At 44.5% G+C, this 17,589-nt stretch overlaps 1 protein-coding gene across 6 annotated transcripts in view; it reads left to right on the forward strand.

The window, feature by feature from the left end:
* Positions 1–17,589, forward strand: part of LOC137432920 (B-cell CLL/lymphoma 9 protein) — a 110,321-nt gene that overhangs the window by 60,817 nt on the left and 31,915 nt on the right. For 4 of the 6 annotated variants that reach the window (XM_068125257.2, XM_068125283.2, XM_068125240.2 and 1 more), the window contains one exon: positions 3,198–3,296. The exons of 1 other annotated variant lie outside the window; for it this stretch is intronic. In XM_068125257.2, coding sequence (XP_067981358.2) covers positions 3,198–3,296 — 99 coding nt within the window. The remainder of the gene's footprint in view (positions 1–3,197; positions 3,297–17,589) is intronic. One more of the 6 variants, XM_068125249.2, reaches the window with a different exon arrangement.

Consider the following 17,589-nt stretch of genomic DNA (forward strand, 5'->3'; position numbering starts at 1 on the left):
TGTGTGTGTGTGCATGTGTGCACGCACATTCATACTTACGTGTGTGTTGCATTTTGAGATGCTTTTCTGGTTGTGTGTATAATTATGGTGGGATATTGGTGGATGACCACTTAGTCTTCATTATACTTTGTTTAATTGCATCGGGATCTGTTCGAAATTTCCTGGAAATGCTTTACACATCTCAATTCATATTATATATCCACTTGGTATTACGTAATCTTTTTAGGCATAGCCGGTAAGGCAAAGCGGTCCAGAACAGTGTTTGTTGTGCGTATAGTCGTATATATGTATATATTGTCGTGTGACTACCCTGTGTGGTGAACATCGCAGGGTGACACGGAGGACCAAATGAGCTTAACACTCCAAGGCGTTCAATTCAATGGCGGACCTTCGTTATACGCACGGGAAGCAAGTGGGGGGAAAAGCCAGGAGCACTTACCTGCACGGGTCCACCCGGTCGTCTTCAGACCTGCAATAATTAATGCAAGCAAACACCGATTCAAAATGTACAAAAATACCGGTTTTATTAAAAGAAATGCCGGTAACAAAAGAATGCATGATAAATTAAATCCAAAATTGGGACATCCCCACACACAGACCCAAATACAGACAAAAGCGAAAAATAATGATAGCAAAAATAAAAGGTGTGGTTGGCACTTATCTGTGAGCGGCTCCCGAATCTTGTCAGGAATTGTCTCAGGCCCACGTCCCTGCACGGGAAACCGCAGACTAGTTGGCGCGAACTAGGCCTCACGCACCCTCGTTCCCTCGATGTCCGCTTGTCCTCCCGATCGTCCAGCCTGCGCAGGAGCGCTACGAACTCTGACCGCTTGGTGTTACCAAGAGAGGAATGAATCCGCGATCGTCTACGCACGTTCACCACCAAAAGCCATGATCGTCGACCGAATCCAAGAACGAACAGCCTGACCAGAAGCGAGCACAAGCGAATGAATCAGTCAAGACTCTCCTCAATATTCCAAGAACGAATACGAATTCATGATCCAAGCCACGAAGCATGAACAGGAACAGCACGAGAGCAGACCAGCAGAGAGAGTGTGTTCGCTATGAATGCCAGCCCGGAGAGAGAGAAAATGTCAGGGAACACAGTCTTTTATCATGCAGGCTCTGACGTAATCCCCACGCCATCCTTGCCTGATCCAACCAGTGTGTGCCACCTCTTAGTAGTCTATCTCTGTTCGACGAACCTAACCAATCTCGTGCTCTGCGGGGTGTCGCATCTCAGACCTGCCGCTTGTATTCTCACCCATGTCAATGTTATCAGCGGTAGTGCTTGATGCCCGGTTTCCGGTTAGTTTTTATATTTAGTGCCATTACATGCGCAATTCTGGCTCTATGTGTGGGTGCTGTGTCAAAAGGAACAAAGGAATACATTACAGAGGCAACTACACACAGGGGATTAATTTACCCACAATCCCTCGCTAATTAACAAGCCCCACCCCTCTGATGGGGACGAAGATACAAGTTTACCTGACATCCGGTTTACACAAATTCCCTACTCATGGTACGTCGAGGATTCTTCCTCTTCACGACAGTCGGAGCACACTAATCTACGCAATCTACTTGGATTAAGGTATCCGTACCCCCCCCCCCCCCCCACAAACGTAACAATATGTATGTATGTCCCTCACAAACTTACACCAATCACAGCTATAGATCTGGCCACATGATAGGGGTGATGTGATGTGATTACGTCTGCGATGTCATTACAGCGTACGATGGCTGACTCCACACACTGCCATTTTGATTTCTATGCCATTCAGGCTGAACATATCATCAAACCTGTCATACATCACAATCGCCATGCTCTACCTCTACGTTTTTCATTCAGTGTGAAACACAAACAAACCGATTGTTAAAATGACCATCAAATATCGAAAGCATAGGTGTTACGGGTCTTCCAACGCCACAGTACGTATAGGCCTTAGGCTTACTGTCTTCATGCCTCACTTTCAGGCTGCTTCAAACTAATTATCCCAGGTTTCTTAATGTGGTAGTATTGTTTTCATAATAATAATAATAATAATATCGTAAATATAATCGTAACACTGCAATCCCTTTGTCGTGACTGCAAAGTGTCTGGATTGAAGCGGTGTATGGTTCATGGATGACTCGATGAGAAAGGCAATACTAATTATCGTAGGACTAAGGAATTAGCCTCGTTTTCTTAATACAGTAACATCGTCTTCGTAATAATAACAATGTTAATAATAATAATATAGTAAATATAATCGCAACACTGCAATCCATTTGTCATGACTGCAAAGTTACTGGATTGAAGGGGTGTATGGTTTGTTCATTGTTGACAAAAACATAGAGAATAGACCAGTGTCACAATGCAATATCTTCACTTCCATGGTGACAGCAGCTTAGAGGCTTACGGTACTAAAAACAATTTAATACTTTCACTATTTGCTAACTGGTATCTCCACCCAGGTCATACTATGCTCTTCAACTAAGGTATCAAACAAATCGGCTGCACCACTGTTAGACTTTAGGTCTTGCTTTTTACAGATTGGCTGTTTCAAATAAGCTTGCTGTGGTTTCTGACCACTGTCTATGTGTGTGAGATTCTGCTTTGATCCTTCCTGAACATCTCTATGTTAGTCTCCGTAATCTTTGCCAATAACAGAATATCTTTATCATTTTACACATTTCCTTGTTTTGTTAGCATCTCACATTGTGCATCTCTTTCAGCACCAACCTAATATTGTAGACTGCAGCAATATGACATCTGCTCAGACATGACAAATCTGGGTAAATATACAGGAGGCTTTGAGTACCATTTTGTGCTGTTTCTTGCAGCAGTCCCTTATGTTATCCTTGCATGAGTTTCACATTCCAAATTTGTATCATTTCTGGAATTTATCTATTCAAAATGGCCACAGTCAACTGTACTGTACTGTACTACAGAGATGCAAGTGCTTTATCACACGAAAATGATCTGCACCAGAGTGCAACCACATGCTTATAGTTTGGACTGTAGTTCTTTATCATCGAAACAATCAGAACGTGTCACATCCGAGTAAAGCATTTAAAAGTACAGGCAGTCACTTGTCATTTAAGTGAGAATCAAGTAATGGCTCCCAGGACTACCTCATGGAAAGTGTATAAAAGTGGAGTTTTAGCTGGTGAAGGATACTCCATGTGAAAGTTTGTGCGAAAACTCCATGTTTCAGTAGGAGCTGTATCCAAGACTTTGAAGAAGGTACATGAAACTGGCACTGTTAATCTTAGAAGTGGCAGCAGTAGAAAGCCCAAGCGCTTCAAGAGTGATGGTAAGTATCTCAGGGTGTGTTCGTTACATGATAGATGACAGTAGAGTACAAATCTTGCGAAGGGACTTGCTATAAAATGTTTGAATATTACTTCAAGAACAGTAATCTTCACATTAGCATGATGTGATCTCAATTGAAATCAACTACTGAGAATAGATAACCAATCCAAAAAAATTAAGTTGCTAATTGACCAAAACCGGTGGGGTAAGCAAAATCAGAGAGACATCGAGCTTGAGTTTGAATTGCTTAGTGATGACTAATAACAGTTTGTTCAATGACAGAGAGGAAATGGTATCATAGTCGATGTATAACGTTAACTGTGAAGTATGGTGTATGATCAGTATATGTTTGTGACTGCATCTCAGCCAACATTGTCCATGATTGACACTAAATGTATGGCACCATGACTGCTAACGAGTGCAGGCAGATTCCGATTGTTATGCCATTTCCCCAGGAATGTGACTTATTGGGTTGGATACCTTGATGTATCAAGACGGTCACTCAAAGAACACAATAAATATAGTGAGAAAGTGTCTTATTTTGAAGAAACATTCGCATACTTGGCTTAGCTTTAGTATGAGCTGGCAGGATGGCCTACAGGAACACACACCCACCACGAAGCTGTTTAGCCTGGGTTTCAATCCCGACCCAGCTATAAACTGTCATTCCGGTGTTTTACAGGCAGGGTGATTTATCGTTGTGTGTGCTGTCCCTCAGATGGACATCTGCCAGCATTAGTTGGTGAACGCTAAATATCCCATGGTTTTCTTCACAAAGAGTAGGCGAGCTATCGTCGGCACCGTGGCTAAATTCCAAATTCCCTGCCCTAACCAGCAAAGGGAATTGCATCAGCTGCACACCCGCACCTTCAGCCAATGATGCTACCCCAATGATGCTGCAACTACAGCCTTGTGCTGCATGCGAACGAAGAAGACTGTTCTAAATATTGAGTATTATTGAAGAATATTGAGTGAATATTGAGTGAATATTGAGTGAATATTGAAGAAGAAGAATATTGAGTATTATTGAGTCTATATGGGGTTACATAGAAAGTGAGAAGTTCAATCAGCAACCTTTCAATCAGCAACCTTTCTTAATTATGAGCAGCAATGTATGACACCTGGAACAATATTCAGCGATCATTAGCGAATTGCATGGTAGCATGAAAAGTAGGTGTAATGCGTTGTATTTTGAACCCTTTGCCTTATCATACGAAAATACGCAATTTTGTGTCTGCCTGTCTGACTGATTTTTTTTGACCGCAATACATTTGATAGTTACTTATCCAATCGCAACTAAACTTGAAAGGGCAACTAAGCGTCAAACGGTGGAAGTTGAAGCGATTTAACTTCCTCTCCTCATAAGGAGAGGATTTCTAGAAAAACAGTTCCGGTAGGGGCTAGGAAGATCCTCATCACTGAAAAAGTAGAGGATCAAGACCAGAAGAGATGTGGTTAAAAAAAGGAGAGATTCCACCTGTCTGATGATGAGATGTCAACAAGCCTTGGGCCTCTACTTCTTTTTGAATAACCCTGTATATCTCCCAAATAAAAGCTTGTCATTGGGCATAATATCAAAAAATTCTGTGCTGTTCTCCAACCTTTAATTGAAACTAATAAATGACAATGTTTTGGTTAGTACTAGAGTCCCTGTATATAGAGAGTTGTGTCAACTCAAATTTGGACGCCATTTTGTGTCTAAGTGTGTCGGATTAGATATACATGTACATTCGCGATATGGGGTTGCAATCATTTTCTCCTCCGATCTCAGCAGCCGTTCTTCAATAGAATCACTAGTATCTTGGCCCTCTTGTGTATCAGTGTCCATAGGTTCACTCTCAGCTACAAAAGAGCACATATACAATTAATGGCCAACTGGAAAATTGGTATGTACAATTGCTCAGTATTCTGTAGATAAATGTTGTAATCGGGAAAGATAATTTTATACTTAACGTTAAATATAACACAATTTTTTTACAATTTAATTTTGCAAAATATTTAGAATAATGTAAAAAGAAAATGGCAACAGGAAGATAGTCATCATAATCTGAACGTACAATTATAGTTCAAAGAGCTATACAAATATAGACAAGCACATGCCTGTCATTTTGTAATCGTTTAAAATATGTCATTGATTGAACATGTCCTGCCATGATTTTGTAATAAATAAAACAATTCTTACATTGAGATTCATTTGAGGAGTCAATACGTTCATGAGTGGAGTAGGTGTGGTCGGACAAGTTTGGTAGATATAGTCTCTCAGTTCTGGACGGTCCACGCTTCTTGGGGGAGTTGCGCAGCTTCACGGGTTTCCGGTAGCTAAATATTGTTGGAACTGCAGAGCACTTCAACCTCTTTTTGTCATCAGCTTGCCCCCTCTCAAACTGATTCACATCGAAATGTTCCTGCAATCATACAATGAGTGTCCTTGATGTATTTATTTATTGAAATTTTTATTCTAACACAACACAGTTTAATTTTAATGAGCTGTCATCTACTAGTACTTCCACAACAGAAAATCACATGGACAATCTTCCAGAAGATGGCCAGACAAATCGCTAGCTCTATCGACCACATGTATATTGATATCAAACAGGGATAACAGCTTTTGAAAGTTGAGCCAGTTTTAAATGTGGGTACACAAATACACCTGTTTTACTGCATTAATCACCTAGAAATATTGTATGTTTTGGGAACGATAGCTGTCACCAGGTTAAATATATAGGGATTGTCCAATGTGCAAAATCTTCCATCACTACAATTTGGCCATAAATCCCGGGGTGGGAAATATTTGAGCAAATATGCCACAAGACGCATGAGCACTGTACAAAGCAAACAATAACTCGTCAAATTTTGGACGTATGGATGGCTGCACAACCCGCAAAAAAATTGAGCAGGTCCCCCCCTAAAATTGCTTTTATGATTGCCGATTAGGCTAAAGATTTTAAACCAAAAAAATAACTTGCCTCGGAATAAGTTTTGAATGGACGGACAGACAACTGAAAACAAAACGGACCATGGGTTTCCCACCCCTATAAAATCAAAATTAATTCCCTCTGAAAAAGTACAGTGACATTGCCCGCAGACTACCCAACCGCAGACCAGGCAATGTCACTGTACCGGGACATTTCATCAATCAATGACAATATGCGGTCCGCTAGGACTACCCGAAAAAATTGAGCAGGGTTCTTCCCACGGAAATGCATTTTTGGTCAGCTCCTTGAAGATTATAAACAAACACAAATCACTTCCCTTTAAAAGGGTTTTCAACGGACAGACAACCAAAAAAAAACCGAGCAGATAGAATTGCTTTTGAACATCGATCATCAAGCGGCGTGGGCCTACCTGGCAGAGTCTTGAGGAGTCGATCGCTTTCCAGCTCTTTCGTCTGACTTTCGCTTCCCAAATTTGTCTTCTGACTTTATCACTTGGAAATCTATACATCTTATATTTCCCAGATTGGTTTGAACAACCAAAAGCAGAACAACCAGTCATTTTGTTTGGCAATAAACAACATTCCCGTACCAAGCTGACGTTCACGCACGGTGAAGTTAGACACAAAATGGCGCCACGAAATCACGTGACCAGAAATCTCGGGTCAGCGCATGGCGCAACTCTCTTTATACAGGGACTCTAGTTAGTACCACACAAACAAGATGTGCCGTCTCTTAACGTTTCTTAAGAGTGATGAGCACGAAATCAAAATGGCCCTTTATATCCAAAGTTGGGGGTGGGGCAAGCTGGACAACCAATCAGTAAACGTGTCACGACACTTGTGAATTCCAACCGTTAGCACATTAAGAATCAAACTAAACAATCGATGTAACCCAACCATATACCGACCGATAACTCAATATAACCCATATCATGATGTACTGCTGTTCAACGCATCATTTCAGAAACTCATACACACCATGCATGTTTTTTTTTTAAAGCAAAACCTAATATATCTATATAACCAATAAGGGCGCAGCATTATTGTCATGTGATGCAATACGTCAGCGCCTATGTTCTGATCACTTCACCTCGCTAAATATGCAAAAAAAAACAAATAAGCAAATTTCTCTCAAAATAATGTGAACTTTTGACGATATTGACGAGCTTGTGTTGGTTGCTCTCACCATTGGGACATAAAAAGAAGCGGCTTCCAAGCAATTATTCTGCTCGAGCTGTGGTGAAAAGATAGCGGTGATGGTAAAAATCCAGGTATTTCATGTGTGTACAATGTACATGATATGTGCATGGCGTCTACCCTGTCTGCTGACTATCTTTCTTACATCAATGGGCAGCCTTATTAGATGGAAAATACAGTCAAACGGCACACTATTTTGCTATATAACATGGATTTTCAACGGCGTAAATGAAGAAGGCCTAAAGTTGAAGATGTAAACAAACAGAGAGCCAGGTACAGTCATGTGAAAAAGTAAGTACACCCCATGTAAAGTTTTGACTTTTTCAACATATTTCAACATGCAGCTATTTGATCTTCATTTCAACAATATTGATAGATAAAGGTGATATAATATAACAAATATCATGAAACATTTACATTTTGTAGTCCATTGTATAATTTAAATAAACATAAATGCACATTTCACATGTGGAAAAAGTAAGTATACCCCCACATTTATCACTACTTCAAATACCTAAAATTAGAATCAGGTGCACCAGCTCAGGTGCAAATGATTAGAACATCGTCAGAGAGGATCTTGGAGGAACCTGTCTTATTTAAACCTCAGACATTTCGTTTGGTTTGCTCTTTGTTGTTGAAGTGTGCGGCGTCACCATGCCTCGATCAAAAGAGCTCTCTCAGCCTTCACAAAGAAGGTTATAGATGCCCACGAGTCTGGGAAGGGTTTCAAAAAGATCTCCAAACAATTTGAAATCGATCATTCGACTGTCCGGAAGATCATCTACAAGTGGAGAAGATTCCAAACAACTGCCAAATTGTTCAGGCCAGGCCGCCCCAGCAAGTTCAGCCCGGGAGCAGACCGCAAGATGCTGAAAGAAGTCTCTAAGAACCCCAGAATGTCATCACGGGACCTACAGGTAGCACTTGCCATTGTTGATGTCAAAGTGCACGAGTCTACCATTAGAAAGAGGCTGCACAAATTTGATCTACATGGGAGGTGTGCCAGGAGGAAACCTTTGCTGTCCAGAAAGAACATCAGGGCAAGACTAAAGTTTGCCAATGAACACCTACGCAAAGCCCAGCACTTCTGGAACAATGTGCTCTGGACAGATGAGTCAAAGGTAGAGCTATTTGGCCACAGTACCAGAAGACATGTTTGGCGAAAACCAAAGACAGCATTTGACCACAAGAACCTGATACCAACTGTAAAGCATGGTGGTGGAAATATTATGGTTTGGGGCAGCTGTGCTGCATCAGGGCCTGGACAGCTCACCATCATAGAATCCACTATGAATTCTTCATTGTACCAGAGGGTGCTTGAGGATAATGTGAGGCCATCTGTCGGAAAGTTGAAGCTCAACCGAAGGTGGACCTTTCAACATGACAACGACGCTAAACATACCAGTAAATCCACCAAGGAATGGCTGAAAAGAAAGAAATGGAGGGTTCTGGAATGGCCAAGTCAAAGCCCGGATCTAAATCCCATCGAGATGTTGTGGGGGGATTTGAAACGAGCTGTGCATGCAAGAAACCCCTCAAACATCGCACAGCTGAAAGAATTCTGCATGGAGGAGTGGGCAAAAAATTCTCCCAGTCGATGTCAGAGACTGGTAGACAGTTATAAGAAACGCCGACTTGAGGTTGTTTCTGCCAAAGGGGGCAATACCACCTATTAGAGCCAAGGGTGTACTTACTTTTTCCACATGTGAAATTTGCATTTATGTTTATTTAAATTATACAATGGACTACAAAATGTAAATGTTTCATGATATTTGTTATATCATATCACCTTTATCTATCAATATTGTTGAAATGAAGATCAAATAGCTGCATGTTGAAATATGTTGAAAAAGTCAAAACTTTACATGGGGTGTACTTACTTTTTCACGTGACTGTATGTCACAGTGAAGTACTTCCTCCTGAAGGCAAATACAGAAAGGATTCCTGTATGCAAGGCTTCATTCCTCAGCATATTCTGTGATTATAGTCGTGAATGGTCTCAATTATTTATTTATTACTTGCAAAATCGAAGATTTTTCAAGTATATTGGTCGGTTGCATTTGTGGTTCTGTCTGTCTGTTTGTCTGTTTGTTTGTTTGTCACCGGCCTACAAGTCACAATTCGAAACCGATCGTCACGAAACTTCACCAAGTTATATAGGTCGTCCCATTTGAGAAGCATAGTGTTTTTGGGGTCAAAAGGTCAAAAGGTCAACATAGGCCAAAGGTCACCAACTTTGCCAAATTTCTAAATCCTCAATTTTCATCCGATTGACTTGAAATTTGAAGAGGACTTGCATATCTGGTCACTGAATTCAACCACCAAGTATATTTGAGGTCAACATAGGCCAAAAGGTCAACATAGGCCAAATTTCTAAAATCACCAATTTTCATCCGATTGACTTGAAATTTGAAGAGAACTTGCATATCTGGTCACTGAATTCAACCACTAAGTATTTTTGAGGTCAAAAGATCAAAGGTCAACTCAAGGTCAACCTTACAAAATCATCATTTTTCATCTGAAAAATCGTCACTTTTGTTTCTGTTGACCCGAGCTTTGATCAAGATTGTCAATTTTAATCTTGATGAAATGGACAATTTGCTGTATCTATGGAAGTTTTTTTTTCTTGGGGGTGGGTGGCGGATTTTGCAAGTATCGTGCTCCACATGACGTCTTCTTGTTTAGTTATTGCCAAAACAAAAATGATTACACTTTGGAAATTACTGTGGACATGAAATGACCTGCGACACAAAATATATATTTTTCGCCGCCTCTATCCACTCGACTCCCTCATATTTGTGGTTGAAGGCATGATACAATTAATCCCCGAGATCTTCACTGTTTGTTTCAATATCAATTAGGAATCTGACGCACAGCTTGGTCTAATTTTAGGCAACTCGTGCACCCACTCCGAACAGGAGCGGCAGGAAGGGTTATGTTATTATCCTCTGTGGTGTATATACATTACAGTACATCCAGGCTCTGACATAAAAAACGTCAAAGGTGCATTCAGTTACCTATGAGCCAGTGTTGGACTGATTAATTCGAAGCAACCCCCTCTCTCCCTTCCCCCCATAAGTTTGGGTTTTATTGTCAGAAACCTTTTTTACATTCAGATTAATACTAGTTCATATTACATTAATGATTATAATCATATTTCTGGTGATTCTGTGAAGGCTTAATACCAAAGAAAGTTTACTATGGACTTGTCTGCTTTTGCAAAAAATCAGGTTGCGGATTTATCTGCTTTTGATGCAAAACAAATTGAAAAGTATCAAATTATAATGTTTTTATGAAATTTAGATTTGTGAAATTCTGGCCTTGTGTTACATTACTTGTATCAATATAGGACCACCCTTTTTGGAATTGATGTGTTATGCCAAGAAAGCACATTTAAAATGTTGATTTACCGAAAATGGAAAAAAAGGATTCATCGGCTTTTGCGTATGAATGAATGTAAATGAATGAATGATCGTTTTAAGGCCATTTTCCCCGCTAGAGCGGGGGTTAGCCTTGCGGGCCCCATGACAATCATGGTTCCCTGTTTGAGGCAATGTTTTTATGGCCGGATGCCCTTCCTGACGCCAACCCTTAGTCGCCTCTTACGATGTGCAGGGATACGGTGTACCTATTCTAAACCGGGGTACACACCGGGATCATTCATCCCAGCAAGCTGGTACTCAATTTGCCGACCTCGGAAGGATGACAGGCTGAGTCAACCCCCCTGGTGTTAATTTAGCGATCGACCGGGATTCAAACCCAGGATCCTCGGATCCCAAGCCGGCACCCTAACCGCTAAGCCAACACCAGGCTCTTTTGCGTATGAATGCACATATTACACACACACACACACACACACACACACACACACACACACACACACACACACACACACACACACACACACACACACACACACACACACACACACACACACACACACACACACACACACACACACACACACACACACACACACACACACACACACACACAGTCAAAAGTTTTAGAACACCTCAATTTTTCCAGTTTTTATTGAAATTTAAGCAATTCAAGTCCAGTGAATAACTTGAAATGGTACAAAGGTAAGCAGTAAACTGCTCGAGGTTTAAAAAAAAAGTTTCGGTTAGCAAAAACGGGAAAATAATGTAAATTGCACAGTTATATTGTAAAAAAAAAAAAAAGGCCTTCTTCAGGGAACAAGTAATTGGTTAACAACTTACAGCTATTCTGCAGCAATGTAAGTAAATTAAGCCTTGAAAGTTGATGCAAACAATTCCTACAGGTGTCCCAACCTCTGCTGATTACTTGTTTACAAACCCCCTGTCTGTATAAAAGCAGTATTGGAACAGACTGTTATTACACTCTCTGAAGCATTATTTGGACAATATTGCACTGCAGGAAGTGGTATATTGCTATCATAATGGCGAGAAAAAGGCAATTAACAAAGGAAGACAGACAGACCATTTTTACCCTTAAAAGTGTAGGTCTTTCCTTTAGAGAAATTGCAAAGAAAGCCAAGGTGTCAGTGAGTACAGTTTCCTACACCATCAAAAGCCACTTGGAAACTGGAGGAAACTCTGACAGGAAGAGGTCTGGCAGACCCAAAGCCACAACAGAATCAGAAGACAAGTTTCTAAGAGTCAACAGCTTCTGTGATAGGCGGCTCACAGGACAACAGATTCAAGCACAGCTTAACACTGGTCGAAGTAAGCAAGTCTCAGTTTCAACTGTGAAGAGAAGACTTCGAGTTGCAGGTTTGACAGGTCGAGTGGCAGTAAGAAAGCCATTGCTAAGATGGCAAAATAAGAAAAAGAGGCTTGCCTGGGCCATGAAGCACCGCCATTGGACTACTGAAGCCTGGAAGAAGGTCTTATGGACCGATGAATCAAAATTTGAAATATTTGGTTCATCACGCAGGGTTTTTGTACGCCGTCGAGTAGGCGAAAGGATGGTTCCTCAGTGTGGGACACCAACTCTCAAACATGGAGGAGGAAGCGTGATGGTCTGGGGCTCTTTTGCTGGATCCAGAGTCGGCGACTTGCACAGAATGACTGGCACCCTGAACCAAAAGGGCTACCACAGCATTTTGCAGTGCCATGCAATACCCTCTGGTATACAGTCACGTGAAAAAGTAAGTACACCCCATGTAAAGTTTTGACTTTTTCAACATATTTCAACATATAGCTATTTGATCTTCATTTCAACAATATTTATAGATAAAGGTGATACAATATAACAAATATCATGAAACATTTACATTTTGTAGTCCATTGTATAATTTAAATCAACATAAATGCAAATTTCGCATGTGGAAAAAGTAAGTACACCCCTACCCTACATTTATCACGACTTCAAATACCTAAAATTAGAATCAGGTGCACCAGCTCAGGTTCAAATGATTAGAACATCATTAGAGAGGATCTTGGAGGAACCTGTCTTATTTAAACCTCAGACATTTCGTTTGGTTTGCTCTTTGTTGTTGAAGTCTGCGGCATCACCATGCCTATGCAAAAGAGCCCTCTGAGGCCTTCAGAAAGAAGGTGAAAGATGCCTACGAGTCTGGGAAGGGATTTAAAAAGATCTCCAAACAAGTTGAAATCAATCATTCGACTGTCCGGAAGATCATCTACAAGTGGAGAAGATTCCAAACAACTGCCAACTTATTCAGGCCAGACCGCCCCAGCAAGTTCAGCCTGAGAGCAGACTGCAAGATACTGAAAGAAGTCTCGAAGAACCCCAGAATGTCATCACGGGACCTACAGGTGGCACTTGCCATTGTTGATGTCAAAGTGCACGAGTCTACCATTAGAAAGAGGCTGCACAAATTTGATCTACATGGGAGGTGTGCCAGGAGGAAACCTTTGCTGTCCAGAAAGAACATCAGGGCAAGACTAAAGTTTGCCAATGAACACCTAGGCAAAGCCCAGCACTTCTGGAACAATGTGCTCTGGACAGATGAGTCAAAGGTAGAGCTATTTGGCCACAGTACCAGAAGACATGTTTAGCGAAAACCAAAGACAGCATTTGACCACAAGAACCTGATACCAACTGTAAAGCATGGTGGTGGAAATATTATGGTTTGGGGCAGCTTTGCTGCATCAGGGCCTGGGCAGCTCACCATCATAGAATCCACTATGAATTCTTCATTGTACCAGAGGGTGCTTGAGGATAATGTGATGCCATCTGTCGGAAAGTTGAAGCTCAACCGAAGATTGACCTTGCAACATGACAATGACCCTAAACATACCAGTAAATCCACCAAGGAATGGCTGAAAAGAAAGAAATGGAGGGTTCTGGAATGGCCAAGTCAAAGCCCGGATCTAAATCCCATCGAGATGTTGTGGGGGGATTTGTAACGAGCTGTGCATGCAAGAAACCCCTCAAACATCGCACAGCTGAAAGAATTCTGCATGGAGGAGTGGGCAAAAATTTCTCCCAGTCGATGGCAGAGACTGGTAGACAGTCATAAGAAACGCCTACTTGAGGTTGTTTCTGCCAAAGGGGGCAATACCAACCTATTAGAGCCAAGGGTGTACTTACTTTTTCCACATGTGAAATTTGCATTATGTTTATTTAAATTATACAATGGACTACAAAATGTAAATGTTTCATGATATTTGTTATATTATATCACCTTTATCTATCAATATTGTTGAAATGAAGATCAATAGCTGTATGTTGAAATATGTTGAAAAAGTCAAAACTTTACATGGGGTGTACTGTACTTACTTTTTCACGTGACTGTACGCCTAGTCGGTCAGGGGTTCATCGTACAGCAAGATAATGACCCTAAACACACCTCCAGGCTTTGTCAAAACTACCTTCGAGGAAAAGAACAAGACGGTAGGCTTCAAATCATGGAATGGCCAGCAGTCTCTGGACTTAAACCCATCGAGCTGGTTTGCGATGAACTGGACAGAAGGGTGAAAGCAAAGCAATCTACAAGTGCAACACATTTGTGGGAACTTCTGCAACAGTGTTGGGAAGAACTTCCCGAACAATATTTGATTTCCATTGTGGAAAGAATGCCACGAGTGTGTTCGGCGGTTATATCTGCAAAAGGTGGCTACTTTGCCGAGTCAAAAATTTAAATTAAATTTTGTTAAACAAAATGATTCTATGATTTCTTTTTTATCTCCAATTGTTTATTTGTTCTATGCTTAATTTCAGAGTACATTGAGATATTTAACTGCGTAAATTTCAATAAAACCTGGAAAAATCGAGGTGTTCTAAAACTTTTGACCGGTAGTGTATATATATATATATATATATATATATATATATATATATATATATATATATATATATATATATATATAGATACATACATACATACATACATACATACATACATACATACATACATACATACATACATACATACATACATACATACATACACACACACACACACACATACATACATACACACACACACACACTAGCTTGGCTCGGCTCGCGTCGATACTGAGGAACGGGCTTATTTTAGCTGAGGCTAATGACTGCGCCTGAGTTGCTGTGTTGTCATGATTTTCACCAATCATAATACAAACAATTACTTTGCACAAATGTATTTGTTGTGTTTGTGATATTACATTTCTATAGGTAACTAGCAGAAGTACCCGGCATTGCTGGGCGGGGGAGGGGAGGGGAGGGGGAAGGGGAGGGGAAGGGAACGGGGGGGAGGGGGGAGGGGAGAAGAGGGGGGGGAGGAGAGAAGAGGGGGGAGGGGAGGAAAGAGGGGGGAGGGGGAGGGGAGGAGAAGGGGGGGAGGGAGGAAGAGGGGGGAGGGGGAGGGGAGGAAGAGGGGGGAGGGGGAGGGGAGGAGAAGGGGAAGGGGAAGGGGAGGGAGGGGGGAGAGGGGGTGAGGGGAGAAGAGGGGGAGGGGAGAAGAGGGGGAGGAGAGAAGAGGGGAGGGGAGGATGGAGGGGAAGGGGAGGGGGGAGGGAGGAGGGGGGGATGGAGGGGGGAGGGAGGAGGGAGGGAGGAGGGGGGAAGGGAGGGGGAGGAGGGGGGAGGGGGAAGAGGAGGGGAGGGGGATGGAGGAGGGGGGAAGGGAGGGGGAGGGGGAAGAGGAGGGGAGGGGGAGGGGAGGGGGAAGAGGAGGGGAAGGGGAGGGGGAGAGGAGGGGAAGGGGAGGGGGAGGGGAGGGGAAGCGGAGGGGAAGGGGAGGGGGAAGAGGAGGGGAGGGGGAGGAGGAGGGGGGAAGGGAGGGGGAGGGGGAAGAGGAGGGGAGGGGAGGGGGAAGAGGAGGGGAGGGGAACGGGGGGGGGGAGGAGAGGGGGGGATGGGAGGAGAGGGGGGGATGGGAGGAGAGGGGAGAAGAGGGGGGGGGAAGTACCCGGCAGGGGAGGGGAGGAGAGGGGGGGAGGGGAGGAGAGGGGGGGAGGGGAGGAGAGGGGGGGAGGGGAGAAGATTGGGGGGGATGGAGGGGGGAGGGAGGAGAGGGGGGGAGGGGAGGAGAGGGGGAGGGGAGAAGAGGGGGGGAGGGGAGAAGATTGGGGGGGATGGAGGGGGGAGGGAGGAGGGGGGCATGGAGGGGGGAGGGAGGAGGGGGGGAGGGGGAAGAGGAGGGGGGAGGGAGGAGGGGGGAAGGGAGGGGGAGGGGGGAGGGAGGAGGGGGGGAAGGGAGGGGGAGGGGGAAGGGGAGGGAGGAGGGGGGGAAGGGAGGGGGAGGGGGAAGAGGAGGGGAGGGGGAAGAGGAGGGGGAAGAGGAGGGGAAGGGGGAAGAGGAGGGGAGGGGGAAGAGGAGGGGGAAGGGGAAGAGGAGGGGGAATGGGAAGAGGAGGGGGAAGGGGAGGAGAGGGGAGGAGAGGGGAGAAGAGGGGGGGGGGAAGTACCCGGCAGGGGAGGAGAGGGGGGGAGGGGAGAAGAGGGGGGGAGGGGAGAAGAGTGGGGGGAAGTACCCGGGATTGCCGGGCGGGGAAGAGGAGAGGAGGGGAGGGGAGGGGAGGGGAGGAGAGGGGGAGGGGAGAAGAGGGGGGGGGGAAGTACCCGGCATTCCGTGTATAAACGTGAGGGAGGAGAGGGGGGGAGGGGAGGGTGGAGAGGAGGGGAGGGGAACGGGGAGGGAGGGGAGGAGAGGGGAGAAAAGGGGGGGGAAGTACCCGGCATTGCCGGGCGGGGAAGAGGAGGGGAGGGGAACGGGGGGAGGTGAGGGGAGAAGAGGGGGGGGAAGTACCCGGCATTCCGTGTATAAACGTGAGGGGGAGGGGGAGGGGAGGAGAGGGGAGGAGGGGGAGGGGAGTAGAGGAGAGGGGAGGAGAGGGGAGAAAAGGGGGGGGAAGTACCCGGCATTGCCGGGCGGGGAAGAGGAGGGGAGGGGAACGGGGGGAGGTGAGGGGAGAAGAGGGGGGGGGAAGTACCCGGCATTCCGTGTATAAACGTGAGGGGGGAGGGGGAGGGGAGGAGAGGGGAGGAGGGGAGGAGGGGAGGAGAGGGGGGGAGTAGAGGAGAGGGAGGAGAGGGGAGAAAAGGGGGGGGAAGTACCCGGCATTGCCGGGCGGGGAAGAGGAGGGGAGGGGAACGGGGGGAGGTGAGGGGAGAAGAGGGGGGGGAAGTACCCGGCATTCCGTGTATAAACGTGAGGGGGGAGGGGGAGGAGAGGGGAGGAGGGGGAGGGGAGGAGAGGGGGGGAGTAGAGGGGAGGAGAGGGGGGAGGGGAGGGGAGGAGAGGGGGGAGGGGAGGGGGGAGGGCACGCGAATCGTCGAATCAGCGCGCTGCTCTGCCACCGATTCAGATTCCGTGTATAATATTCCTCGCTGAAAAAAAATATTGATCTAAAGATGAAAGAAAAAAAAACCTATGTGATGTGAATGGCAATGTCCCTCGCTGAAATGTGAAAAAACGCAATCGCGCGGCAAGGAACATCACGTGATCGCTCTGAGCGATCGATTGCAACTTTGCGTCGTGTCGTGGGCGTGGCCAACGTGGCCTCATTCTCCCAGGTGATTGCCTAACTCGAGCTCGAGAGAGCCATAATGCACTACGTTATGGCAAAAAATATGGATCTAAAGATGAAAGGGGAAAAAACTTATGTGGTGTGAATGGCAATATTCCTCGCTGAAATGTGAAAAAAAGGAATCGCTTTTCGCTCTGAAATACGTGCGAACGCGTAACTGAGTTAATGGCGGCAAGGAACATCACGTGATCGCTCTG

The sequence above is a fragment of the Myxine glutinosa genome, chromosome 1 (genome assembly GCF_964187855.1).
Source record: "Myxine glutinosa chromosome 1, kmMyxGlut1.1, whole genome shotgun sequence".
NCBI lineage: Eukaryota > Metazoa > Chordata > Myxini > Myxiniformes > Myxinidae > Myxine > Myxine glutinosa.